Source organism: Quercus lobata, chromosome 3 (genome assembly GCF_001633185.2).
Source record: "Quercus lobata isolate SW786 chromosome 3, ValleyOak3.0 Primary Assembly, whole genome shotgun sequence".
NCBI lineage: Eukaryota > Viridiplantae > Streptophyta > Magnoliopsida > Fagales > Fagaceae > Quercus > Quercus lobata.
In genome coordinates this window covers 36,029,542-36,056,792 of record NC_044906.1, presented here as the reverse complement: position 1 = coordinate 36,056,792, position 27,251 = coordinate 36,029,542, and the positions used below count along the sequence as shown (strand labels likewise).

At 35.0% G+C, this 27,251-nt stretch overlaps 1 protein-coding gene across 1 annotated transcript; it reads right to left on the bottom strand.

The window, feature by feature from the left end:
* Nucleotides 1-7,586: 7,586 nt before the first annotated feature.
* LOC115981599 (dynamin-related protein 1C) lies at nt 7,587-27,087 on the bottom strand. Its single transcript, XM_031103872.1, has 16 exons — nt 26,627-27,087; nt 26,476-26,539; nt 25,788-25,892; nt 22,523-22,624; nt 21,071-21,121; nt 20,894-20,955; nt 18,842-18,932; nt 18,664-18,728; nt 18,247-18,441; nt 17,989-18,108; nt 17,697-17,767; nt 16,412-16,637; nt 14,932-14,982; nt 9,726-9,957; nt 9,299-9,438; nt 7,587-7,970 (listed from the first exon to the last, which is right to left on the bottom strand). The coding sequence occupies exons 1-16, from the start codon at nt 26,756-26,758 to the stop codon at nt 7,845-7,847; spliced, it is 1,833 nt and encodes a 610-aa protein (XP_030959732.1). The 5' UTR covers nt 26,759-27,087; the 3' UTR covers nt 7,587-7,844.
* Nucleotides 27,088-27,251: the final 164 nt, after the last annotated feature.

Genomic DNA, 27,251 nt, shown 5'->3' with positions numbered 1-27,251 from the left:
ATAATCCAATGGTTAGATTTTCGAAATATATAATAATGTTAATTATATTGAGAAGATTGTAGACTTAGGCTACAACCAATTTTGTAGCTAAATTTTGTTATTATTATTATTAAATTGAACATTAGAACAACACCACTACAAATAAGAGCAAAATTATAACCAAATATTATCAGTATAACACCAAATAAACATAAATTATATGAGGAGAACTTAGGGTTTGGGTTTCATTTAGGAAGAGGGGCAAAAAAGTAAATAAAAAATTGCATAATATATTTTTTAAATTTTAAATATATATTAAATATAAATAGGTCAGATCGGGTTAGGTTGATTTGTGAATCTTATAACCCAAACCCAACCCACCAACCCTTAAAAACCGACCCAACCTAGCAGGTTAGGTTGTGTCAGGTCGTCTTTGGCGGGTTCACTACACACCCCTAATAATATATATATATATATATATATATATAGATAAAACTGAGAGAAAATTCAATTAGATTTTAATTGGATTCTCAATTTTGCGCCACGTGTCCTATTTAATTTTTAATTTTGTGCCAAGTGAATTATTTAATGTAAAAATCAAAGAGTCCAAATATAACCATCTAAGTGTTTTTATTTTTGTGGCAAGTGAATTATTGGGTGTAAAAACCGAAGAGTTTAAAACCAATTAAATTTTAAATCACACACACACACACACACATATATATATATATATATAATGAGAAACTATTACATATTTTAGAAATATATAGTTTTTAAAAAGTGTAAAATAATAATATGTATAATTTGAACCTCTTCTAAAAGTTTTAATTGTACAAGTCCATATGCACGAGGCTACACACTAATAGTAAATAATGAAGGAGAAAAGATTTTTTCTAAATTGCATAATGTCACACTCTAATTCTAGACTCAAGTCACTCTAATTGCAAATTATGGAATAAAGTTCCCTAAAAATGCAAGATAAAAATCTACCAAGGTAGAAGCAACATTCCTTGGCAAAGATCCTTGTAACACTATTGGATAAAATTGTTACATCAATACATGACTATCTAATCCCCTTTAATATTACTAGCCTCATCACACGCGCGAAGCGCATGTGATGAGACTTTTTATTTTTTATTTTTTGGGTTTACACGTTTTACTCATGACATTTTTTTTTTTTAGAGAAGAAGTTGTATTAGTTCTTGACTACTAATGTAAAAGAGAAATGTGGAGGTGGGAGAAAAAACTGTTTTTTTTTTTTAATTTAGCTAAAAATTAGGAGTTTTTAAGATACTAATTTTACATGTCTAACTCTATAATTTAAGCCTTAGAAATGGATGAATTTGAGGGTCTTTTGGGCATTTAAATTAAGGATCCCAAACAAAGGAAGCCCCTTAAATAGTAGTATAGATAAAGATATCATCCATATCTTTAAGTGTCACTGTGAAGTAAGCTGGTGGCAAATGTCCTGCTCTAGTTGGAGTTTTGTGGATGAAGTTCAAATCCCATTTTTTGAACATCATTTTCATGTCTATAAAGTTATCCTTACACATGACATCCATGTTGAACATAGTGTCAATCACATTGTCAAAATCATTTTGTTTTTTCTCCATATACATCATATCAACATTGTAATGCAATAAATATTCTCCTAGTAAGATAATGTGAATGATATACTTTCAGGGGAGGTTTGGGTCCAGTGCTTCGAGTGCACTGGATCTGGTCAGATGATGACACGTGTCCAAAAATAGAAACATGTCACAATTCCAATGGGTCGAGTGTCACTAGACACTGGACCTAATCCAGACCCTATACTTTCCCTTCTTCCATGGTAAGGACCCTTCATGATCTTTGAACTACCTCTTCTTCTTTTTTTACAAAGTTGTTGGTCTTTCTAAAACAAAACCATGGTTAGGACCTTCTTGATCTTTCAACCACCTCTTTGTTTTTTTACTAAGTTATTGGTCTTTCCAAAACAAAACATCAGTTTACGCCATCCATTTGCACCATGATTTCAATGTTTGGGAGGATTCTAGGAGTTGGCTCTGACCTTCTATCTTTAAAAAGTATACGATTCTCCAAGAAGTCCCTATGACCTATATAATAATATTTCCTACCAACCACCAAGAATGAGTTCATAGTCCAAAAAGTCTATATGACCCATGTAAGGAGAAAAATGGAAATTAACCTTAAATTTCAAACATTATAATTAGTAGTTTAAGTTTTCAAACTATATTTTTTACTAGCATCTCGAGTCTAAGAGACTCGATTTAGGGTCTACAAATCGAGTTTTTGGGACTCAATTTTTATGGGTTGTTCACGTCTGATGTTGCACTTTTTCCACGTGGCATCTACATGGAAATCGAGTCTCTAAGACTCGATTTACATCTAAAAAGAAAACAAAGAAAACCACAACGACAACAGCAAAAGAAAACCATAACAACAGAAAATATGTGTTCATCAGAGAAGAATATGTGTTTATCAAAAAAAAAAAAAAAAAAAAAACCAGAGAAGAATATGTGTTCATCAGAAAAAAAAAAAAAAAAAAACCCCAGAAACAGAAACAAGGGTTGCGCGGCGGCCTAGGTCGCACGGCAACCTAGGTCGCGGGGCGGCCTGGGTCAACTTGAGCTGCATCTCCATTTCTTCTTCTTCTTCTCTCTCTCTTTCTTTCTTTTTTTCTTTCTTTCCGCGTTTTTGCTATTTCTGCATTTTGGGTCATTAATAATTATTATTTTTGGGTTAGAAATCGAGTCTTAGAGACTCGATTTCTATGTAGATGCCACGTGAAAAAAAAATGCCACATCAGACGTGAACAACCCATGAAAATCGAGTCCCAAAAACTCGATTTATAAACCCTAAATCGAGTTTCTTATACTCGAGATGTTAGTAAAAAATATAGTTTAAAAAATTAAACTACTAATTATAATGTTTGAAATTTAAGATTAATTTCCATTTTTTTCGGGACGAGAGTCATGAGGCATAATTGCCAAGCAAATTGAAGATCCTTTTTCAACATGAATTGATAAATTTCTTACAAACCATATTATAGGAAATGGTTTGAAGATATACTTAGTCGTTGCAAGCCTCTCCTTATAGCCTCTCAACTTTACAATGTTGTATTTGCCTCATTGTTCACGTGATGACAATCAATCTCATAAAGGCATTTTGTGAGTGTTGGAGTCCAAAACCAAATACCCTTTATACCCATGCGGTGGAGATTTCAGTCACACCATGGGTCTTGCGTGCATATTCTTGGTGGACTTCCTTGTATAGGAACCTTCTATGACGAGGTAGTCCCTAGTGTCAAGGAACTGCAAAAGGTTGATGGATACAGACAACCATACTTACCCCGCAGCTGTCATTACCTTTTGATGGCCTATCACCGTCTTCAAGGTCGAATGAAGGGTCAATGACTGGGTCATTTTTTTGTTTTAGGGGGGATCCTATATACCCTACTCCAAGAAAGCAAGCAAAGAAGACTAACCTTCCAAAGCATAGCCTAAACCCATCTAGTGTGATAAGGGACTGCAAGAGGTTTATGGATACCCTGCAGCTGTCGTTACCTTTACTACACCTATCACCATCTTCAAGGTCAAATGAAGGGACAATGAAGAGTCAATGATTGTGTCATCTTTTGGTTTAGGGGAGATCCTAGATATCTTACTCCAAGAAAGCAAGCGAAGAAGACGAATGTTCCAAAGCGTAGCCAAAACCCATCTGGTATCATAAGAGAACTTGAACGTGTGGGGCAATGGTCCAACATAGAGCAACGCAATTTTTGAAGATCTTGGAATTTCAGAGGATCAAAGGAGGAAACATACCCGGTGGCATTGCTTGCTTGTTGGTTGTGTGTGTTTGTGTTCCCTATCGGGGACTTGAACAGCATCCGTCCTGGTAATTTCAAAGCTTCTAGCCTCATGGCCAATGGTCTTTTGTTTGGCCATATAATTTCTGTTTTAGCAAGCATCTATTGACTCTGAGGTCTAAACTTAGTCTCTAGCTCTCTTATCCAGAGTAAGTCTGTCAATGGTTTCCCTGTTCACTATGTTTATGTGTGGATAGGCCTTTTCTTTAGGAGCCATTGTGTTATCAATGACAAAACCTTAATGGTCCTTTTATGACAAGATATTTTGGGGTAGGTTCGGTGAATTTGTTTGATGAGTCTTCTGCACGTGCTCACATACAATTTGCCAATGATTTCCCTCAGCATACTATTGAGGACTTTGATCAAGACTTTATTGACAATGGTCGCTTGTCTATTCTGAAATTGGGCTACTTTACATATATTCACTCAGGGTATCTATCTCTTTGTTGTAAGGATCAGTATATTGTAGAGTCGTATAGCCCCCATAGGTTTAGCAATTTTATCAATTTTATATCAATTTTATCAGTTTTTCATCCACCGTAACACCAACTCCAAAGAATTAATCCCAGCTTTTTAAACAAATTTTGGAAATCGACTTAAGCACAGCTACAGAGAATGGTCGAGCATAATCTATGGGGATGATTTTACCAAAGGCACATAGCTTCTAGTTAAGGCTGCATCCCTCCTTTTTAAGCCTCCAACATCAAGCAAATCCCAAAAAGGAAAAAAGGAACAACCAACTAGAACTACTCCACGACCTTCACTGCCATCTCTTGTTGTGGTGCCCCCTTCCGAAGATGATCATCAACCAAGAGATTTGCCTCAAGATATCATAATTGATCAAAATCGAAGTGTCCCCCACTTGGCTAGCACACAAGTGGAGAATACCATTAAGATTCTCAACGTAGTTATGCATATCAACTCTGATCACAATTGGAGGCATTTGAAATCCCCCACGAGCAGTGTTCATGTCGAGACTCTGACTGTTTCATCTCCTACTCCTACCAAAGTGAGTCTTCCATTTCTAAGCCTTTTTCTGAGAACTCGGAGGCCAAAAGGCGTAAGATTGCAAACATTAAGACGTCATCCAAATCTCTGAATGACAAAGGAGAAAGGATCTTCACAACCTACACAACTGGTTAAGGTTCTGTAAGTTTCTGAGTTTAAGGCCACAAAACATATTTCCTGTGTGTGTTTGATGGGAGCTTCGATGTTAGGAGATATCCTCTTATCCAAGCTTTCATATCTTCCCCTAAACAAGCTTCCTCCCAAGGCTGAAATAGATGATATGTATAATGGGATTGAAAACTTTGGAGTTAATACTTAGCATTTGCGAGAGTGTGTCAATAAATATTGTAAAGATGTCAAAAAGTACTTAAAAATGGAAGAGTTACTAAACAAGCAATTAAGCTCGGATGGCCACGCTCGTTGTGTGGCAAACAGTGAACTTCTTCTCTCTGAGGCATTCGGTAAGAAAGCATCCTTAAAGGCCATACTCCATACTGAACTAGCCCAGTTAGTGCAATGAATGTCTCAAATTGAGTCCAAACAAGCTAAGCAAGAAGATGAGGACATGGAGGTTTTGAATAGGATGCAAGCCATTTTGGAAAATACTCGTTCTAAATTGAAGGACTTGAAGTGGATGTCTTGACTGTTTTATTCATTCACTTTATGTAGGCTGTTATCTTTTGTAGTCACTTTCTTTTGTGCACATTTTCATTCCCTTTAAGTAATAAAGAGACTTGTACTTATTTCTTTCTTCCTTGCCTTTTTTTTTTCTAATAATGCAAGAAAAGTTTGATTTTTTTTTTTTGGAACATGTGAATTTACTTAGTAAAGAATATCAAGTTGCCTTTGCGCTTGAGTAAATTATATTATTACAATAACACTGAGACGGTATACTGAAATAGACCAAAAGTAAATTTCCATTCCAAGAGACAAATATAGATAATTACCGAAATGGCATTAACTTTAAGTATTAGAGTTAGGTTTGTAGTCTTGTTATTTTAAATTAGCTTGAGGATATTCTTGTAATCTTAACATATCACTCTGCGCCTCTAATATTGGGGACTAACTAATCTCTCTCTCTCTCTCTCTCTCTCTCTCTCTCTCTCTCTCTCTCTCTCTCTCTCTCTCTCTCTCTCTATATATATATATATATACTCCTTATTTTACAGCTCACCTAAGGCTCCGCTTGGGAGTTCATAAGGGAATGAAATGGAATGAAATGAGATGGTCATAAGGGATGGAATGAAATTGAATGTATTCAAATAAGGGAAAGGAATGGAAAAGAATGGAATGGAATTAAGTAACCTTGATTAGATGTTTTAAAATAAAGGAATGGAAAGGAATGAAAATGAATGAAATGTAAATAATCCTGTTTGGGAGCAACATGGAGAGAATGAAATGGAATCATTTTATAACAATATTACTATTAGACCCCTATTTTAAAATAAATGGTTGAATATATAGGAGTATTTTGGGAGTTTTAGTAAAAAAAATCATTAAATCTAATTTCATTCCCTCCCATTCCTCCAAATTTCAGGGGGAATAAAAATTTGAGATTTTAAGGGATTAGAAAGGAATGAGTGTTCCCTTCTACCCATTCTATTCCCTCTCACTTAAACTCTCAAATAAGGGAATGGACTTTCCATTCCCTCCATTAAAACTCTCAAACAAGAGAAAGGAAGAATATTCTAAAATTATTCTTTTTATTCCTTTCCATTTCATTCCATTCCATTCCCTCCTCTCAAGCGGAGCCTAAGGGTAAGGTTAGAGATTTTTTTTTTTTTTTTAAATAACTATAAAAGCTAAACTAATTTATTAGTTAACTAAGGTTTGAAACTATTTTGGTATCTAACAAATCGAGACCAAATGACTCAATTTTGCTCTTTGAAATCGAGTGGAGAATAGTCGAGTTTCAATGAAATCTAATGTTTCGCACTCAAGTTCCATGAAGAGACCAGATGAAGAAACCGAGATGAAGAACCACGAAGAAGGCAAAACCCAGCAAAGAAGAAATACAAACTACACGAAGAAGGCAAAACCCAACAAAGAAGAAACACAAACCAACAAATAAGAAACACAAACCAACGATTCCAAGAGGCAGCGACGGCAGCAGCAGCGACAAAGCTCCAGGCGAAGGTATTCGTTGTTTTTCTTGTCTGGGTCTTTTGATTTGGTGATGCTTTGTTGTATTTTATTGTTCTGGCTTGATGTTCGTTGGCTCGTCATGGAAATCGAGTCTCTGAGACTCAATTTCCATGAAACTCGACTTTTACCAACTGGATTTAGGAAAACAAAATCGAGTGCACCAAACTCAATTTGTTAGATTGCTAATTTGTTTTGAAACCTTACTAACTAATAAAATTGTTTGAAGGATTTGGTTATTTAGAAAGAAAAAAAAAATCCATAGGGTCAGAAGCAAAGGCTTGTCTAAAATGTTCGAGATATTGAACAATTTTAGGGGAGCCATGGCATTCTTTCTCAAGATAGCATATGCCAAAGCCAATTTATCATGTGCATTTTGCACATCCCGCTTGAGGTTAAAACTTGTCACTATTGTGTTGCAATGGTGAGGATCTGAGCTGATTTTGCCAAACAATACTTATTAAAATTCACAGATCTAAACCTAAAGGATAAAAAAATTTAAATTAAAAAAAAAAAATTAGAAAGTAAGGGGGGTGGGTGGGGGGAGGGAGAGAGAGATAAGGCTTGAAGTTTTTTGTTTGTCTCTCAATGAAGAACAGGAAAATTTTGACAATCTATTATGAATCATCACAAATGCCACATTTCATGTACGCCCATAGTTAAATGATTGTTGAAACGGGAAACAATACCAAAGAGGTGGAAAATGATATGCGAGGGCAAATCAAAGCTCTAGTGACCAATGTAGACAATCATTATTTTTAGATTACAAAAAGAATATGCAATTAATTTGTTAACTAAGTGGTTTATCTTCTGGGAGTTTAAGCACAAAAAATGACTGCAGACCTCATTACTTCCATGCCACTGAGTCAATCTCATCTCTAGCTGACTTGTATAGTTCAAGCCTCTTAGCGATGGCTTTTCTTCTTTCCATAAGCGCCGGGTCCTCATCCAACATTGCACCAAGCTGCTGCTTCTGCAAAGATACCAAGCGTAATATTTTTAATTACTTTTGATATATATTGCTATTTAACAACTATTTATAAGCTAAAGATGGCTATTTTTATTTATTTTATACGCTACAAATAGAAACCTGACCATTCTAACCCTTTAAATGCCTTAACCAACCCACTAAATAGTTTTGGCAAGTGAAAGTATGACTTTGATAGGGACACATTAAGATAAGACATTACCCTATTAAAATTAATGATGCAGCATCCATTATCGCTACATTGGTAGTATACTATGAAAAAATATGACATAGGTTAAGAGTTCTTATCTAAAGGTTAACAAGTAAAAAATTTGAAATTATTACTATTTTTCTTTAGAAAATGGATGCCTTATTTTCACCATTCATGCATTGTTAGCCACCATTCAAATTGAAGTGAAAAGAAATGGTTTGGCTCCATTAATGCAAATCAAATTTGGGAGATGTCTACATTTACTATTTGTAGAGTTATTTTAACAGTTTTGATTTGCACATAACGCATGAAAAACTGGTTGATGCCTGATCAATGTGAGAACAATATATTATCGTTTATTCTTTAGTTAATATCATTTTTTTAGATGTTAAAACTAAATTACTAATTCTTTTTTTTTTTCATAAAAACTAGAATCCTATATGGATAAAAGATAAATTAAAAATTAAAAATAAAAAAAGCCCATATACAATATACCTGCTGGTTTCTACACTTCCTGTAATAGAAAGATCTAAATCATTCATTATAGAGTGTCCATGTGCTTATTTAAATCTCTTAATTCCTGAAACATCTAAGCCAGTTGCAAGTCCAATTGCTGTTCACGGTCTTCATTATTTCATGTTTGGGAATAAATGTTTTACAGTCCTATTTTCTTGATGAATTTGTTTTTTAAGAAATAAAATAATACATGCCAAACCACACAAGCTAGAGGATGGTATCAGAAATTATTCACAAGAAATTGGAAAATGTATCAACAAGTTTTTCAAAAGAGGGGTGAACAGGAAGAAGATAACAAACTTACCAGATGTTATTGGTTAATGTAAAAGAGTTTGTTTTTGATAGTCATGTAAAAGAGTTTGTTGAACATTTATTGATAATTATTTCTTCAGATACTTGGACAAAGTATTAATAAATAAAAATTAGGTTGAAATTGTTCCAAGTATAACTTTCTCATTTAATGTTCCTAATAGTTATAATCAATCTTAATATCCTATCCTAAGTACATACCCTCATGAAAAATCATTCAATGAACCTTTACTTTCAGAGGGGAGAGAGAATAAGTATAAGGCACACAAGCATTTAGAGTACAATATGAAAACTTTACCTCCCTCCTGCCAACATGAGCGTAGAAGTTGTTGAGCAGTGATCTCTTGGCCTCTCGAACTTGACAATAGACCACAGCTTTGGGAATTGAATTTTTCAGTGAATCACAAACCATATTAATGTAAGCGGTGACGTTTGAACCTGAAGAAATCAGAGTATATGTCAGCACTTGACATGTATTTCTTTCCTTTATAGTAGAATTTAATCATGATAAATTATCAATATTTTACCATACAACTTGGATCTTGACAATATACTTAAACATGTATCAAAATTTAAATCCCAAATGAAACTGAAATATAAGTCTGGAACCATATTAACATGCAACAAACATTAACACACCCAACTCTGAACAATTGAAAACTGAGCGACACTAAACCAATCACTTAAATGAGGACCTTAGCCAAAACTAGCAGAAGATAGCATACCAATCTTCCGGAAATGATTATCTGAGTAACGGTCTGTATTTGGGCCGCTTGGTGGGTTTGAAGGTTTCTCTGGTTCAAGATGAAGCTTCCGGAAAAATTCCACAGTCAGGTAGCTAGATTCCATATCCACCAGCCGCAGAACTGTTTTCCGACTTTCATCGCGAAATCTTTCCAATGATTCTGTTGCAGCAGCTGCTATGTCAGATTGAAGTGTTGGGAATCGTTTCAATTCCTGCAATCCCATAACATATAATTGCATCAAGTATAACAAATTCTGTCCGAATGCTGGGCATCCCAAACTCATCTTATGAGGCTAGCTAAAGATGAAGACATGCATTTACCATTAAAAAGTGTCAAAACAACAAAAACCACTGCAGTTCTTTTTCGAAGTATGAATTACACTTCTTAAAAAGAAGGGGAAATCAGGAAGACAGCCATGAATACCCATTATGCATTCTTTTTTGTCTTCACAAACATATGCCTGTCTTTATTCTTTACTTTGACTCAGAAGGAACTCATGATACAAGAGGAAGACACCACAGTATCATTAGATAGACCTAAGCCCCTGATAGTCATCACGAATCCAGGATGTATTCAATAACACAATGTCTTGTTAAGTACGTGGCTCTCAATATCAGAAAAGTTGCACCTAGCAGAAGTGACTAATTATAACAATTTCAAAAATATAATATCACATGATCCAGTCATGTCTATTTTTGTAATACATTGCACCATGTCTTCCAACAGTTATCATCACACTGCCATATTATGGTGGCTCCACACAATCCAACATTACTGCCATATACAATCCAACATTACTGCCATATACAATCCAACATTTCTGCCATATTCTGAACTTCAATGGATATTTGAAATTAATAATTTGAGTAACAACTGCAGACTGCAGACAGTACATAGTTCCGGACAATATTACCACTCCACACTACAAAAATCACTTTTTATAACATAGAAGGGGAACATGGTCATAGTATTCCAGTATTACTAGCACTATAAAGTGATTTTTTGCTATGTTCCTCTGTTACATTAATTCTATGCATGTCAAATACCCATGTTTGCTAGAAACTTCCCTTGGATATTATCTTTGACTATCCCTGTGATTTCTAAAAATGAGTATATTAACCATCTTAGACGTTCTATGATATCTAGTACTTAGTTTACACCAGGGGACATAAAACTAAATTAGCTACTCTTTTTTATTACAATGCTGTGCCCCTCTATCCCAAAATTAGGTAGTTAGACTGACCTGACACAAAGGGATGACTTGCATGCTAAAGCTCCATTAACAAAGTGTGAACTAACACATATCCCATTTACCTATCTTATAAATGTGCTGACAAAAGCAGCAGTAATATTCATAATGAAATTGAGGACCACCTTAAGCAGAAATATGACAACTATTTGCAATATAACTGTCAACTTTCGAAGTATTATGGAAAATAAAGAGAAAATAAGAAAGGAATAATGGAAGAGATTAACATGTTTCAGTCATTGAGAACTATGTCCAACTCCACAACACCAAAAGCCAAAAGGCTACAATCAGAGATATCAAGCCCAAGGCCCAAGCTCATTGTAACTAGTCTAGATTCAATGTACTAGGACCTATTTGTAAAAGTGCAAGTAAAGAGATCCTAATCCTTGTGGTGCAAGTAAATTAACCCTAGAATTAGTCTCCTTACATATACTCCCAATGGGCTCATTACAACACATAGTTCGAGACAATAAAGATATAGCTGCTCAAGACTTTTTTGCTGTTTACGTAGGTTGTCAAGGCAAATCATGTTAATTTCTATTTGATTCCACTTTCTCTTTCTCTCTTCTGTCTCTCACTCTAAATCCCAATATAAATTCTAACATGGTAAAATAGTCAGCCTCCTGTTTGGTTCCCCAAAGGTTGCCAGCTCATTCACGCATCTCACCATGAAACTGTCTTCAGCCAATGTCTTCTAGCAAACGTTGTTACTATTCTCTGGTCGTTGGTGCCGTTGCTATCAGATCAACTTTTGTCACTGGCCACTGCTACCACCAGTAAATGCATTAAGAATTCCATCTTCAAGCCACTATTCCCCTGACAATGTCCCCCAAGCCACCAATCAATCATTCTTCAGCCATAGTAACTGACTTCCAGTCACAGGTGCAGCCGTCCTCTAGCCACAATAGTCATCTTTTGGCCTCAATATATAGTTGTTTACTGCTGCAGCAGTTTTCTCACACGCTTCACTCTAAATTATGTCTAGTCCATTCTACATTCAATCTGATCTTCCATGGCACACTCCAGCTTGAATTTAAGGGGGGATATTATTGATATCAAGCCCAAATCCATTGTAACTAGTCTAGATTCAATGAACTAGGACCCACTTGTAGTGCAACCAGAGTAATCCTAATCATAATTGAAGTGCAAGTAAAGTAACTTTGAGTTAATCTATGGCTAGCCTAGGATTAGTCTCTCTATATATGCCCTCACTATGCTTATTGTAAGACCCTATGTAGCTACTTAAGGGGTTTCTGCTATGGACATAGGCTGACAGGCTAAACTACATTAATTTCTATGTGCTTCTGCTTTCTCTTTTTCTCTCTTCTCTCTCTCACTCGAAATCCAACATAAATTCTACTATTTTATCATAGTTATATCCCAAAATATCATTCATTTACTTGATTGATAACACATTACAAGGGAACTCATATTTATAATTGGGTTTATTGAATTTGAAAGTAGTCAACTATCAATTCATTACATGTAAATTTTCAATTTGAATTTCATATCAATATAATTGATTGCTCCAAGCCTTTGATTTACTTCAAGCAATCAAACCCTTGGTTTAGTCTTCATGGTTTGTAAAATGAATCATAATTTCCAACACCACCCCTCAAGTTGTGTATTAAATCTTTTATGAGATGTGCATATACAGAAATTGAAACTAAAGCTTGAAACTATCTTCCAAAGTAGTTTGTACTTTTTTATCCTCTCTCTTTTGGAGTTGAAGAAAATTAGCAGACAAAGGTGAAACTTGGTACAAATCAATTTAGATGCTTCAAAGGCACATACAAGCAACAACTCCATTAAAATGGCAGCTCCTAAGAAGATGTCACTATAATATTGATGTGATGAAATCTGTTGCTTTGAAGCAAGGTATTGGGAGTGACAATTGCAGAGATAAATAACCAATATGTATAAAGAGGCGATGATATTTTCTAATGAAAATAGGAAGAAAAAAAGAAAGGGAGGTAGACAATAAAAGTTCATTGGCAAGGTGATTATTTACAAATCACCAACAAGAGGGAAATGATGTGAGTGGAGATACGATGAAGGTCAATCAATCCACTTTAATACCGTGTCACTAGGGCCTACATCCACAACATTAAAACTTAAAGAGCTACCTCTTTTATTCACTAGACTGATAACATATTATCAAAGAATCCAGATTTATAATGGGTTTAGAATTTGAAATTAAGTTAACTATCAATGTACTACATGTGCATTTTGAATTTGAAATCCATATCAATATAATTGATTGCTCCAAGCACTTGATTTACTCCAAGCAAATCAATTCTGTGATTTAGTCTTCATGGTTTGGGAAGTGAATCATACTTTCCAAAATTTTAGAAAAATGGTTAAATGATTAAATTCATTATTTCGTGATAGCTTAAACTTTTTTTTTGATAAGTAAAAGTTTATTGATCTCAAAAAATGGAACACCCTAGTACACAGGGAGTGTACAAGGGTTCAAACAATCAAGAACAAAAATTACAAGAATCTAAGAAATCAAGAAAGGATGGAAAGGATTGGTTCCGCAAAGCAGCCAACCAATCCATTAATGTTCTAAAGAAAAATAGCTTCAAATCTGATATGGATCTCTCCTTATCTTCAAAGCACCGACTATTTCTCTCCCTCCAAAGGCACCACAATAAGCAATGAGGAACCATAAGCCATATATACCCATTTCGATGACGGCCAAAACTGCCTTGCCAACAAGCTAGAAGCCCCACTACATATTGTGGCATAACCCAACTCACTCCAAACAACCCGAACACCATAGCCCACATATCCATTGCAACCGGGCAATGAAGAAAAAGATGATCAACTGATTCCCCATTACACTTGCACATATAGCACCAATCTAATATCCAAACCTTCCTTCTTCGTAAATTGTCAATCGTTAAGCATTTCCCTAAAGCAACAGTCCAAACAAAGAAAGCTACTCGAGAAGGAACCTTCTGCTTCCAAATGCTTTTCCAAGGAAAACAATAGTCAGTAGGGCCCACTAAGAGATTGTAATAATCCCTAACTGTGAATCCCTTCTCTCTAACAGACTTCCAGCACATTTTATCCTCACCAAGCCCTCTAACCGAGACACCATATATGGTATCCATGAAACTGGCCAGTGCCTCTAGTTCCCGAGCATGCACACCCCGAAAGAAACTTACATCCCAAAACAGGATTCCGTTATCAAACTTCATAACCTCAGCCACACTAACCTCTTGATCTCGGCAAAATCTAAACAATTCAGGATAGCTGACTGCAAGAGAAGTTTCACCACACCAATGGTCTTGCCAAAATTTCACCCTAGACCCATCCCCAATCTCATATAGAATGTGTCGAGAGAAAGTAGACCATCCCCGACTAATATTTTTCCACAAGCCAACACCATATGGACCGTTAGTAGGCCTAGTACACCAACTTCCCCATTCACAGCCATAGTGATAGCTTAAACTTTTGGGATGCGTGTTAAGTTATCGTGGCATTAAGATAGATAGTCTTGAGTTCGAATCTTGTCTTCCACTCTATCTCCTATTTAAAATTAAAAATTTAACATGTTGTGCCATGCTTATTGAGAGGGAATTAAAACCCAAACGTAAGAAGGAGAGTTAGAATAATGGTTAAATGATTAAATCCACACTTTTCTAAAAATTTAAGTTTTTGGGACAAGTGGTAAGTTATCAATAATGAAACCGAAATAGATGTTGGAAACCAAAGGAGTTAGGCCCACACATGAGGAGTGTTAGAATGATGGTTAAATTTACTCTTTCCTACTAGTTAAGCTTTTGAGACTAGTGGTAAGTTATCAATAATGAAACAAAAAAAATATGTAGTTGGAAATCAAACCGCTGAAATTTTTAAAAATTTTCTGTATACATTATACAACAAATACTGAACTCTTGCAAAAATTAATAACTAAAAATTGCTTACCTCCGTTTCAGCTATTGACTTCCTTACTAGTTCTTTCAAAACGAAGTGCACCTGAGGAAGAGAACAGAGAACAAAAAATATTTTAAAAAAATGCCAATGATGGGATTTTGAGTAAACTAAGAATTTTGCCTCTATGAAGAGCATTACTTTGAACCAAATATAAGGAATTGGTAGAAAATACAAATCTAGATTACAAAAAATTTAATGTATCAATGCCATGTCCACTCGACTCCACCTTCCTAATAAATAGATTATAGTCTCTCAATAGGCCACTAAATGCCAAATAATGTGGTGGATTGCTGCCAATTAATCTCTATCATATGAAAAATTACTACTTCTCCCAAAAGCCTAAACTAACGAGAAAGGGTGAACTTAATCACTTAATCATTATTCTGATACCCTCATTAATATGTGGGCCCAAAATACTCATTAATGAGTGGGACCCAACACATAAAATTTTGAACTTCAAATTGAACTTATAAAGTGGACATACAGTTCAAACTTAACACCACCTATTCTAATACAATAAGAAATTATTTAGTCCAAAAGCCTAAGCTGAAAAGAAATGGTAAGTATAATCACTTAACTATTATTCTGACACCTTAATAGAACTGTACTCTTTTACTTTTCTAAGTTCTATGATTTCAAGAATAGAATCTAAGACCCAATCCAGTTCACTTCTATTTTCTTTTCACTATTTCAGATCTCTAATTGTCATCATTCGTTGAATGTAATATCCCCAACAAGTACCAGAATCCTTTAACATAAGTTAATCATGCTGAAAAAGATCCTTCTAATATAATTTTTTCTCAGCCACCCATGCTCTAAAGATAGTGAAGTGCCTCCTTGAATATATCTTGAAACATGATGTAATCCCCAATTGGAGAAGTAAAATTTAACATATTGAAAGCAGGTTGAAAATGCATTTTGATGAACTATGTTTATCATACACACTCAAAGTAGATTCCTTTATGCATGAAAGACCAAAGAAATCCAAAATTCTTATTCTCCACATGAGCCTTTCAACCACCTTTTTTTCACTGGAACCATTCAATCACTTGGTCTTTCAAAATTCTTGTACAAGACACCAGCACCAATGACAAAGCTAAACGAGGATATAAGCTTGTCAGCCAAGCCAAGTATAAAGCATGTGTAGAATGTTTCCCTCTCCTCCTTTTCCTCTCTCTCTCTCTCTCTCTCACTCTCTCATTATAACCATTCTTTTTCTTCAGCACACCCACCACGTGCTATTTTGCTATGCATATATTAAAAGAACATTCAGTCAATCTAAGTTATCATATTGTTCACAATTCTAAAGAGTAAACATGAAAGGGAAAAAGAAATCTCAAGTACATTAGTGCATATTATGATAGGGTCAGTACTATCCATTATAATGCATATAATAATACCATAAATACTCTGTTATATCCATGAAAACTATGTCTTTAATAGAACTATATGGCAAATTAAAGAACATTACTGCATCAACGGAGGCTTCAGCTGGGCCTTTAAAATAGCTGATAGATCCATCAATGAGTCTTCTGTATCCTTGTTCTGGAGCAATCAAATGTGGCTGATAACCATCGGCCTCAGATACAACTTTCTGGACATTTTTTGTAGAGAGATGACGGTCAAAGGGGAGCTTTTTCAAAGCAGCTGGTAGTTGATGGTCAAAAACTCCATATATCCGATCTCCGCCAGGCCGCCTGAGTTAGCAAGTACTTACTTAAATATAAATATTACCCAAAAAGGAGACCAAAATAAATATAAAAAATAAAAATAAAAAAAGCTTAGATACAAATATTTACCCCAAAAAGAAGTAGACAATATTTTCTTGGGGAGAAATCAGAATTACACTGTTAAATCATGTATATAATCAAACTTGAAAGACATCCCATCTTTGGCAATGTTAAAACCATGTGACACTACAAAATGATACTATTTTTATGAACTATATTATTTATGAAAAAAATTCATTTTCTTAAAAAAATATAGTTTTTGTTGCTTTAACAAACTTTTTTCATCAAAGGACTACTAGAATTGGTAAAACAGTTCTCTGCCAGTTGCATTTTTGACACAGCATTTCGTTGGACAGGTTCAAAACATATCCTTTATTAAAATCATAATAACAAAAAAATGGAAAGAGTTCTCAGTTCTCTTGAAATTATGAGCATTGCCAATGTACTCTTGAGGGGCTTTGACTTTTTGCTCTCAAAGGACCAAGGTATAGACAACAAACTCTAGCTCAAATAGCACCTCCTTCCCTTAAAAGCAAGTTGGAGGGCAAGACCCTGGTTCAAGATCCACCAGATGCTTGTGTCACTTACCAATAAAAATATGAAAGGCCAAGGAATAACAAAAACTGATGATTTATGAATTACACAATTGTAGTACTGAAGGGTAACCACAAAGGATTTAAACCATCAGAACCAGCACATAGCCAAGAGCTTAAAATGCCAAAGTTACCCTTTCAAATTAATTTCCTCACTAAATAGTGATCAATTTGGTCTTTGTGCACTAAAATGTGAAACACATTTAATCTTAATGCCACATGTTTATCCTCCAATAGGATTTTTTTTTTTGATATCATCATCCTCTAGTAGTCTAGTTCTGAAACTCGAACAATGAATCAAATAAAAAGTTTTTAGTAAGAATCAATTTTGTACTTGGATCAAGCAAATCAAACAACAATTTCAGCCAGAACCTACTTAGAATTCTTTAATTAAAATTGATAATAAATTTGAAGAAAATTTCAAGGGAGTTACCCTCCATCCAGGTGTTCCTTAAACACACGGTCAAATGCACGACACATTTCTAGAATAGTGTACAGCTGAGCCTGTATATACAGGTAACAAACTTCAAGTCAGGAGAATAAAAGATAAAGATTTGGCCCCAAAGGGTAGTTTAATCGGATGGGGGCCACACATTGAGAAGCAGAGGTCACTAGTTCGAATATCCCCTTCCCCCTCCCCTTGGAGCCAAAACTTACTTATCAATAAATAAAAGATTATCATTCCTATCAAAGAAAACTGATTTCCACATAGGTCCAGTTCGTACCCCTGAGTCTACTGCAATAGGCCTTCCAATACGGTCCAACTCAGCATTAAGTTCATCAATTGTTTTATTTATTAAAGCAATGATACTTGGTATCCGCTGTCTTATAACAGTCTCCAAATGCTGACAAGAAACAAGATGAAAAAAGAAAAGGGGAAAAGGAAAACCACTCAATGTTAGAGAGGTTAGATATTTCAGCAAATTTGTAATGCGAGCAAATATTTAAGAAAATAACTTGATGTCAAAATGGATGAATAAGACCTTAGATAAAAGTTTGGCAAGATACTCTGAGCCCATTTTATGTGCCATGTGTCCATACTCAGGACTCGTTTCAAAATATTCACGCTCCTTTCTACGAGCAGCAATCATGTCAACATTTTTGTTTATATCAGCTTGAGAACGGTTCACAATTCCAACCCAGGGATGTTGCAGCCTGTATGACCTTCCTTCAAGAACCTTAAACATCCATATAGATCATCTTTAATATTGTGCAGACAACCAGACTTAATGTGATTTTGAAAAGAATAAATATTCAGTAGTGCAACAAAAGGAAAAGAAAGAATCTAACAGAACACTGAACACAGAAAATAACCATGTGATGTGGATTAAGGTATTGCACTCATAAAATTTAAAGTGTAGTGTGATTGATTCATGCAGTAAGGATGATTGAATCCATACATCCAAAGCATTCGTTCCTTTATCCATTAGATCGAGTTTTGTTAGCACACCAAATGTTCTTTCACCTGAAAATACAAAATGTAATAGAAAAATAAATCATATGCTCACAAAAAGAAAATTCTGATTGCTAAATGCAAAGAAATATAGCCTTAAACAAATGTAACCTACTTCATAGTACCTGAAGGATCAACTTCTCTTGCAAGTTTTATGGCATCCGAAGTGGCAATATCTTGATTAGCAGGAGAAATAGCCAATATAATGCAGTTAGGCTACAAAATAAGAAAAGTCTGTTTGATGAACTAAGCATATAAAAAACTTAAATGTAAAGAAATAATTAATTTTGCCAAAAACAATTTTACTCTAGATCCTTAACAATTCCAGAAATATGCCAGATAGTAAATTCATTGTTAATGCAACGTCTTAAATAAGTTAATCTCCAAAGACATGATATACATCACTAAGAAAAGAATCTCGAAGCGTAAATTCTGCCTTTTATGGTCTGTAGTCAGAATTGAACCCCTACCCTCTACTTTCAGATGCCAAGTCAGCTCCAGCATACTGCAAATTTTTTGGTAAAGAAGAAGGAAACTTAAAATATTTAAGGAGATAACTTTAGGTCATCACAGCAAATTCAGCAGTACCCATCACTGTCCTGGAACTGCATAGTTATGCACATGAATGGACTCAATTCATTTAAATCCCATCTCATTGTATATGGTCATGAATTCAGAGATGCAATTGAAAGGCTCCAACCAAGGACTCATAAATCAAAGAGAGATAAAAGTCAGACTACTTTCTAAGTAGGATGGAAAGCATTTCTACTTTGAAAAAGGAGGGAGGCACGTTAATGGAATGGGTGGATATGAGACCATAAGTTCCACAAGGATCTACTTGGAGATTGATTTTGAAACTAGCTGACTGTTGGGAAGACCTTCATGGTGGCGCTTTGGGTACCATCCTGAAATAAGTATTATGAAGAATGGGCCTTCTATAAAGATTTTTTTAATTTTTATTTATTTTAAATAGGTAAAACTATCCTGCAATCCTTTCCTAACCCTACACTCAACAGATTTCCACTCACTGCCTTAAAGTCTACCAAGCATCCCTATTTTCAGAATTGTAAGAGTGTGAAGAATGGAATCCTCTTGAGGCCCCCAGAAATTCATAAAGAGCCAGGACTTGTTTCACATTATTGCTTTGTTCTCCAAGAACTTAGTTACTATTGACGAATGTGGCAAATAACACCTGTCTTAAGAATAAGACTACAATGAGAGCTTGTCCCATTCCATTGGAATTTGGAGCAGATGGTGACTAGCCTTATCCAACTAAGGAGTGGAGTCTTCTGCTTCTCACCTACCAAGAATTTTTGCTTAAGTGTACATCACTACATCCTTGGGAAATAAATTTCACACACTGATCCATTTGATTAATTAAGATTAATCTCTAAACAAATGATAATTGTGTAAGGTACAAGTTGATCAGTTAACCATTATTACTTCAATTGTTTATATAATCATATTCATTGAATACTCTTTCTGTTGAGTTGTAGAGGTCAATTAATGGTACTTAACTATATTTAGAGGAGCTGGTTAAAAGCAGTGATCTAAAGCAACAAGTTTATTAAAAGAGGGGCTCCTTGATGTATTTTTGGTGCATTTTGAAGGACGAAAGTAAATATATTTTGTTATGTTAAGAAATATACAATCTCAAGAGAACATTTGATGTCTTGAAATCCTTAATTCCTTGAAGAAGATACTAGGGCAAGGAGCTGGATCTTCTCTTCTTGATTTACTAACTTTTTTTTTTTTTTAATGTGTTTATTTTGTAGATATCCATCCCTGAGTATTGCCTTCTTTTTATTGAATTTATATTTTTCAGCAAAATAATTTACAACATCTTCACTGTTAGAGATACATTAGACATATTAGTCCATAGTATAGACCCAAGCCCACACCTATTTTGTGTGCAAGTCAAGTCTCCTACTTATACTAGAAGTCTAGGGTTTAGCCAACTATATATACTCAGGTTATGATTCATTGTAACACAAGCTATGTACTACACTCTTATAAATTAAAGATGTAGCCTTTAAGGGTTTCCTCCGTGAACGTAGGCCAACAAGACTGAACCACGTAACCCTAATGTTCTCGTGTTCCTATTCTATGCCTTGTCTTCCACATCTACTCTAGCATATTCAATATGGTATATATCAATGCTAATATTTAACACTCACCTTCTCAACATAAGAACGAACCATGTTTTCAATATCTTCAACAATAGTTTCTGGCTGTCCCTCTGCAAAAGCCAAAATTTGTCATTGTATATCCAAATGTGTAGAATGACTACTCTAACAACAGAAAGTAATTGAACCATTGCTCTAGGGAGAATAAAAAAATTTCAAAGAAATTACCTACAGCAACCTTTGTTAACCCAGGAAGATCAATGACGGTTAAATTTACAACTGCGAAACAAAAATATGCTCTTAATATGGAATTTGATAAAGAGAACTAGAGTTACTAAAGAATAAAAAAACAATACAAGAAAAGCTGACAAATGCTTGCATAAAAAGGAAAGAAGGAAAAATATATCAAGATTAAGCGTATCATGTCTATGATATTCATATTTTATGCTTCTGATAGAAAGGGCTTCAGTATTCATGATTCTGTATGAATGACTACGAATTTCAATAAGAATCTACATAAGGTGCCCATTAAAAATTTTCCTGTGGTATATCACACTTCCAGTTGCAGACAGAGGAAAAACAAATTTTATGCTCAATTTGCATTGCAGAACTAATAAAAATCTTCACCTTATATCTTCCATCCCCTTTGCAACTCCAACAAGGTGAAGAATTTTGTTGTAGATAATTTTTTGCAAATCATGTGAATCTTAAAGGGATGATTCAGATAGGCAACTCTATCAATATTGATAAAATACCACTAGACCCAAAAGCTTAAACAGTTAGACAATGGTGAAACTGATCTTTTAATCAGTATTCTCACACTCCTCCTTACATTTAGATCCAGACTCCCTCTCAAAAAGTGGGGCACAACACATGATATCATGATAAACTACAGCTAATCCCAAAAATTATGTTATTAGGAAATAGTGAATTTAATCATTTAAGCATTATTCCAGCAAATATCACATCTAGGATGGTAGGCACTTTAGCTCCATCTTTACTAGTCAACTATATCTGTGAGCTAATTTAATATACAAATAACTCCTTCCTTATCCCATTGTTATTGAAATATATAGTAAACAACCCTTTTTTTATGTATAAGTATATGGCAAACAACCAATGATGAAGGGAACCTTTAAAAGAAAATGTAGTGAAGTGTGGGAACCTGTTATAGTCAATTTTATTGTTATTTGGGCTACATACCTTGGTGATAGCCCATTCCCTTCCCTTGAACTCCTCACCCCCTTAAACCAAATATCTGATTGAATATCTTTTTCTTTTTACTTTAATTGAATAATCACTGAAAGATAACTACCATGATGGAGAATAATGATGAAGATGATTAAAGACAATCTAATTCTTCATACTACAACATCCAATTTAATATGTGGCTATTAAGAGTTTCTTTTTTTTCTTTTTCTTTTAAACCCTCAACAAATATGAGACTTTGATCAAAACCATACTTGTAGTTTCTCTAGTGTTTTCATCTATTTTCTACCACTATTCAGTACTTAGTAAAGAAAGATACTCATCAAGTTTGTGCCAAGAACAAGTTACTACAGTCATTGGTGAGTGAATAAAAAAGAGGCATATATAAAGGGAAACGCTTTATTAAATTTTGAGATAATTCATTTGAATAATTTATCAACATTTTGATAAGATAAAAATCTAAGTACAAACCATTTGGAGAATATATGCTCAGGTGAATTGGAATGTTAGAGATTTGTTTTGACCTCCCTGTAATACGATCTGTTTCATCTTGGATCTCCTTACGAACAGCAGCTGTATAAGCAAAATGACACAGTAATTGTCATGGAAAGTTGTAACACGACTATAGTTTTATATTCTTTCTTTTTTTGATAGGTAATCAGAAAATTATTATTAATGAGAAAATAAGGAAAAGAACAAGTTGTTCACAATGATGAACAACAAGAAATAAAAGAACAAACAGCACATCAAAACGAGAAATCAGGAAACTAAGCTAAGGGAAGACATAAACTTAGAGAGAGAAGAACAATCAGTAAAAGTGTAAAACCCCAACAACGAGACCACTCCAAAAGACTACGTTGGCATAAACCCTTTAACTCATCCAATGTCTTCTCAATATCCTCAAAGGAACGACGATTTCATTCCAACCACACAATCCACATTAAGCACCCTGGAACCAAATTCCAAATGTCCGAATTATGTTTCCCAAGCCACTGATGCCAAGACCCACCACTAATCCTGGCATAACCCATTGAATACCAAAGGCCTGAAGCATAAAAGTCCATAAGGAATGAGTAACAAGACAATGAAGAAGAAGGTGGTCTACCAACTCCCCATCACAACAACACATACAACACCAAGAAGCCAACGGGCGACCCCTAAGCATTAGATTGTCCAAAGTGAGGATCCGACTATGTGCAGCTGTCCACAAAAAGAACGCCACTCACCTAGGAATCTTTGGTTTCCAAACACCCTTCCAAGGAAACAAAGAATTCAAAGCACCCCTAATCGCATGGTAATAAGACCGAGTGTCAAACTTACCATCACCTTTTAACCGCCAACAAAGAGTATCACTCCTATCACCTCGAGAAATACGGGTTTGGATAGCTAGAAAAGGGAATAAGATGCAGCTAGCTCCTAATCTGCAAAAGCTCTATAAAACCTTAAATCCCATACTCTAATAGTAGCCCCTTCTGGAATCCACAAAACCTCAGAGATACAAGCATCCTTGACCACTGAGCACACATAGAGCTCAGAATATAGATCTTTTAGAGTATTATCACCAATCCACCTATCATGCCAAAAGCGGATACAAGTGCCTTCACCCACTACAAAAGACAGATGCTTAGAGAAGCTCTCCCACCCTTCATTAATGCTTCTCCATAGGCCACACCCATGAGTCCTCCTGCACACTTTAGTACACCACCCCCCTTGACCCTCACCATATTTTGTGGAGATAACTCACCACCAAAAATGGATTTCTTCATGCCCATATCTTCACAGCCATTTCCCTAATAAAGTTTGATTAAATGACACCACACTTCTTATCCCCAAACCACCCATCTCGACGAGTAAACACACCTTTTCCCAAGCCACCAAAGGATATTTGAAACTCCCCTCAGAAGACCCCCAATACTCTTGGTGAGGTGGTGTTGGTTCAGGTGAGGATGAGGGTGTGGGCTCAAAAACCCAACGAGCTCTACAACTCAAATGGCAACTCGGGTGAGGGTGTGGGCTTAAGACCCACTAGGTGCGTGTGTAACTTACCAATAAAAAACACTAAATAATTGATGAATAAAACTCATATATGTCAAACTTCTTATTTTTGGAAATAAGTTTGTTGCAAAGTACATCATGACAACCAAACAATCTGGATGAGGTAATACTTAACAGGAATAGGTATACAAATTCTAAATAAGCTAGTCTTTAGCTGATTCAATGCAAATACAGTAATAGATGAGACAAATCATACATTAACTGAAATGTCAACCAATTCAAAGTCATCCCCAATGTCAACATATTAGACTTCTATATTCCAAATTCAAGGCCTGTACAGAAACTGAAATTTGAAACCCACAATGTAATTAATTTAACAATCTACTTTACAAAGACTTTACCTAAAGCTCCTGGCCTGCATATGGTATAATTTGTATTTGAGTCCATTGGATGACAAACAACGCATTAATATTCCAAAAAGAGCAAAAAGGGGCCAAAGAGCTCGATTTCAACTGGTGCCTTATTCCCTTATAAGTCCTAAGTGGAGGGTGAGATCGTGGGTGCAAAACTATCGGTTGTGTGTGTAACTTACCAATATAATTAAAAAAAAAGAGGGGGGGGGGGGGACTTGATTGTGTGTATCATCATATTCATCCCCTTGAACTGAATGGTACAAATTTTAGTTCTCTGCAAGAGAGTAATGCTATGTTTTCCCATTAACACCTGGAGCTATCAATCTCCTGCCACTAGTTACAACCAAATGACTATTGTGTTGATGCCTATTATACTAGTTACAAATACTAAATGACCTAAGGACTTAAGGGTCATATCATATGAACATACCCCAGTTCACTACCTTCCAATCAAATTTCCATAGCAATATTAGCCTTAAATGCAATTATCATTAGCAAGTCTGAAATTTAATGGAACAGAAATTTTTTTTCTAATATACAAACATATATATATATATGTATGTATGTATGCAAAACTGGGTTGTAGGTTCAAATGGCAGTTCCATAACTTACCAATAAAAAATAACTGTAAAATGGTTAAATTATTTAAGGAATTGAACCTCTAAGACAACTTTGACTACATAATAACCAAAAGAATCCATGTGTCTCTGATGCCCATAACCAATACTTGTAGTATCTTCGCTTGGTCCTCAGAGCTAAATATGAAAATCAGATACTTGCAACCAAACCCAAGCCATCAGGTCTAAACATATATCAGTTTGAATATAAGAAAAGAAAAAAAAAATGTGATCTTAAGTAATGAAGATACTATTTTAGGCAATTTAATTCTTCTGTTGGCATCTATAATAACAGCATTATATATCTACCATATAAGCTTACATCTCATATCTGTGTACCAAAAGAAATATCAGAGCACCCAAACCTTATTTCAAACCATATCTTCCTTATCTCAGGACAGAACTTTACCTAAGAATTTGGTATCACAAGCAATTCATAAATACTATTGTTATCAAAAAAATTCTTATTGTTAAAAATGGGCATCTATTGTTTAAACAAGGAAAAAAAAATTTCAAAATCTGCAAAAAGATTCATCACCTAATCAAAAATAAATTGAATCCTTAAGACAGGCAATGGGTAAGTAAAAATTTCTAAAAGCACAGAGAGAAAAAAAAAAAAAAAAATACACAAATAAAGAATTTAGCCACCAATAGCATGAATTATAATCAAAGATGGAAATAAATTGCAGCCTTGATCAGAAGTTGACATACCAAAATCGGTTAACTTTCTCTTTGGTGCATGGAGAAACTCTGCATAGTCTTGCCCCCCTTCTGTCTTATGAAGTTGCAACACTAACGGCCTCCGTGTAACAATACCTTACAATCAAAGAACAATAAATAAGATCAAAACATTCTTCCTTGTCAAAAAAAAAATCGCTAATATGTTAATGGGATAATTAAAATTAATGAAGTGATGCTGACCATTCTAACTCAAAATAGAAAGAAAGAGATCATGGCCAACTGAACATGGCAAAATTATTAGGTGTTTCTAGAGTACCATAAATACATACTCCCTCCTCTCACATGAATGTTAGGTCCTATTATAAATTTAATCGGTAGAATCCACCATTCATGTAAGAAGAGCGAGTACGCATCTATAGTACTCCATAAATTTTCAAACACTCCCCTAACATAAGAGGTTGTGCCTCAACACAATAGCAAGTGCCTTCCACTTTAAGTGGAACGTCGCAAGTTCTAGTTCGGGAATCAGCTTCTCCAGCAAAAAAAAACGAAAAACAAAATCGTGATAAGATTGTCTATCAATCATCTCTCAATGTGTTATTGTATGACATTTCTTTGCAAGTAAATATATCGTAAATAATAACTAGATCCAACATTGAATTTTTCTATACTTCTTCGAGAGACTTAAAAATGGAGAACAAAGTGAAAGACGAATTACCGGATCCACGAGGCAGAAAGTCTCTTCCAACCACGCTTTCCAACACCGAAGATTTCCCCGAACTCTGAGATTTTCCACAAAAGCATATTATCAGAGAAAAATATAACATGATAAAGCAAATCAGAGGAGGTGAAAAATGAATAATGAGAACCTGGCCTCCGACGACAGCGACGGAAGGAAGAGCTTCCCAAAGCGACATCCCCTCGCCGCCGTAATCGCCTAAGACGGTGCAGGCTCGCTGGATCCGGTTCACCAGCCCGATCAAGCTCTCCATTGTTGCCATTTTTTTTGAGGGAGGGGATGGATTCAAAGCGACCGAAGATCTAAGAAATGTACTATTGTTTGTGTGATGGGATTTGTAAGATTGAGGGAAGAGAAAAAAAAATAAGGATGTGGATCCGAGAACAGAATGCGGGATCAACAATGAGGGTTTCAATCACTGAATAATAATAAAAAATGGGTTAGATGCAGAACGTGGATCTAGAGAGAGAGAGAGAATACACGGAAAAAAACGGTTGAGGAATGAGTAATAGTTGCTTTTTTTTTTATTCTTTTTTTTTTCTTTTACTTTACGTAACTTTGCATTCCTGGAGAGCTATTACGTATGTTTGTGCATAACGAGTCACATCTCCAATCTCCATGGTGCATATTTTCTTAACAATCTTTTTCTTTTCTTTTTTTCTTTTTTTCCTTTCTTTTTTTTGCGCTTCCATTCTATCGTATGGGGCTCCAAACGTCGTAATAAAACAAACCAACAAAATTGAAATGGCAGAAAG

Bases quoted from the DNA above. Each gene is read 5' to 3' on its own strand.
- LOC115981599 (XM_031103872.1), bottom strand. From the start codon at position 26,758: ATGGCAACAATGGAGAGCTTGATCGGGCTGGTGAACCGGATCCAGCGA. The intron at 26,540-26,626 runs GTTCTCATTATT...GGAAAATCTCAG, and splicing joins TCGCTGTCGTCGGAGGCCAG to AGTTCGGGGAAATCTTCGGT. The intron at 18,442-18,663 runs GTATGGATTCAA...TGGATGTTTAAG, and splicing joins AAGGAACGAATGCTTTGGAT to GTTCTTGAAGGAAGGTCATA.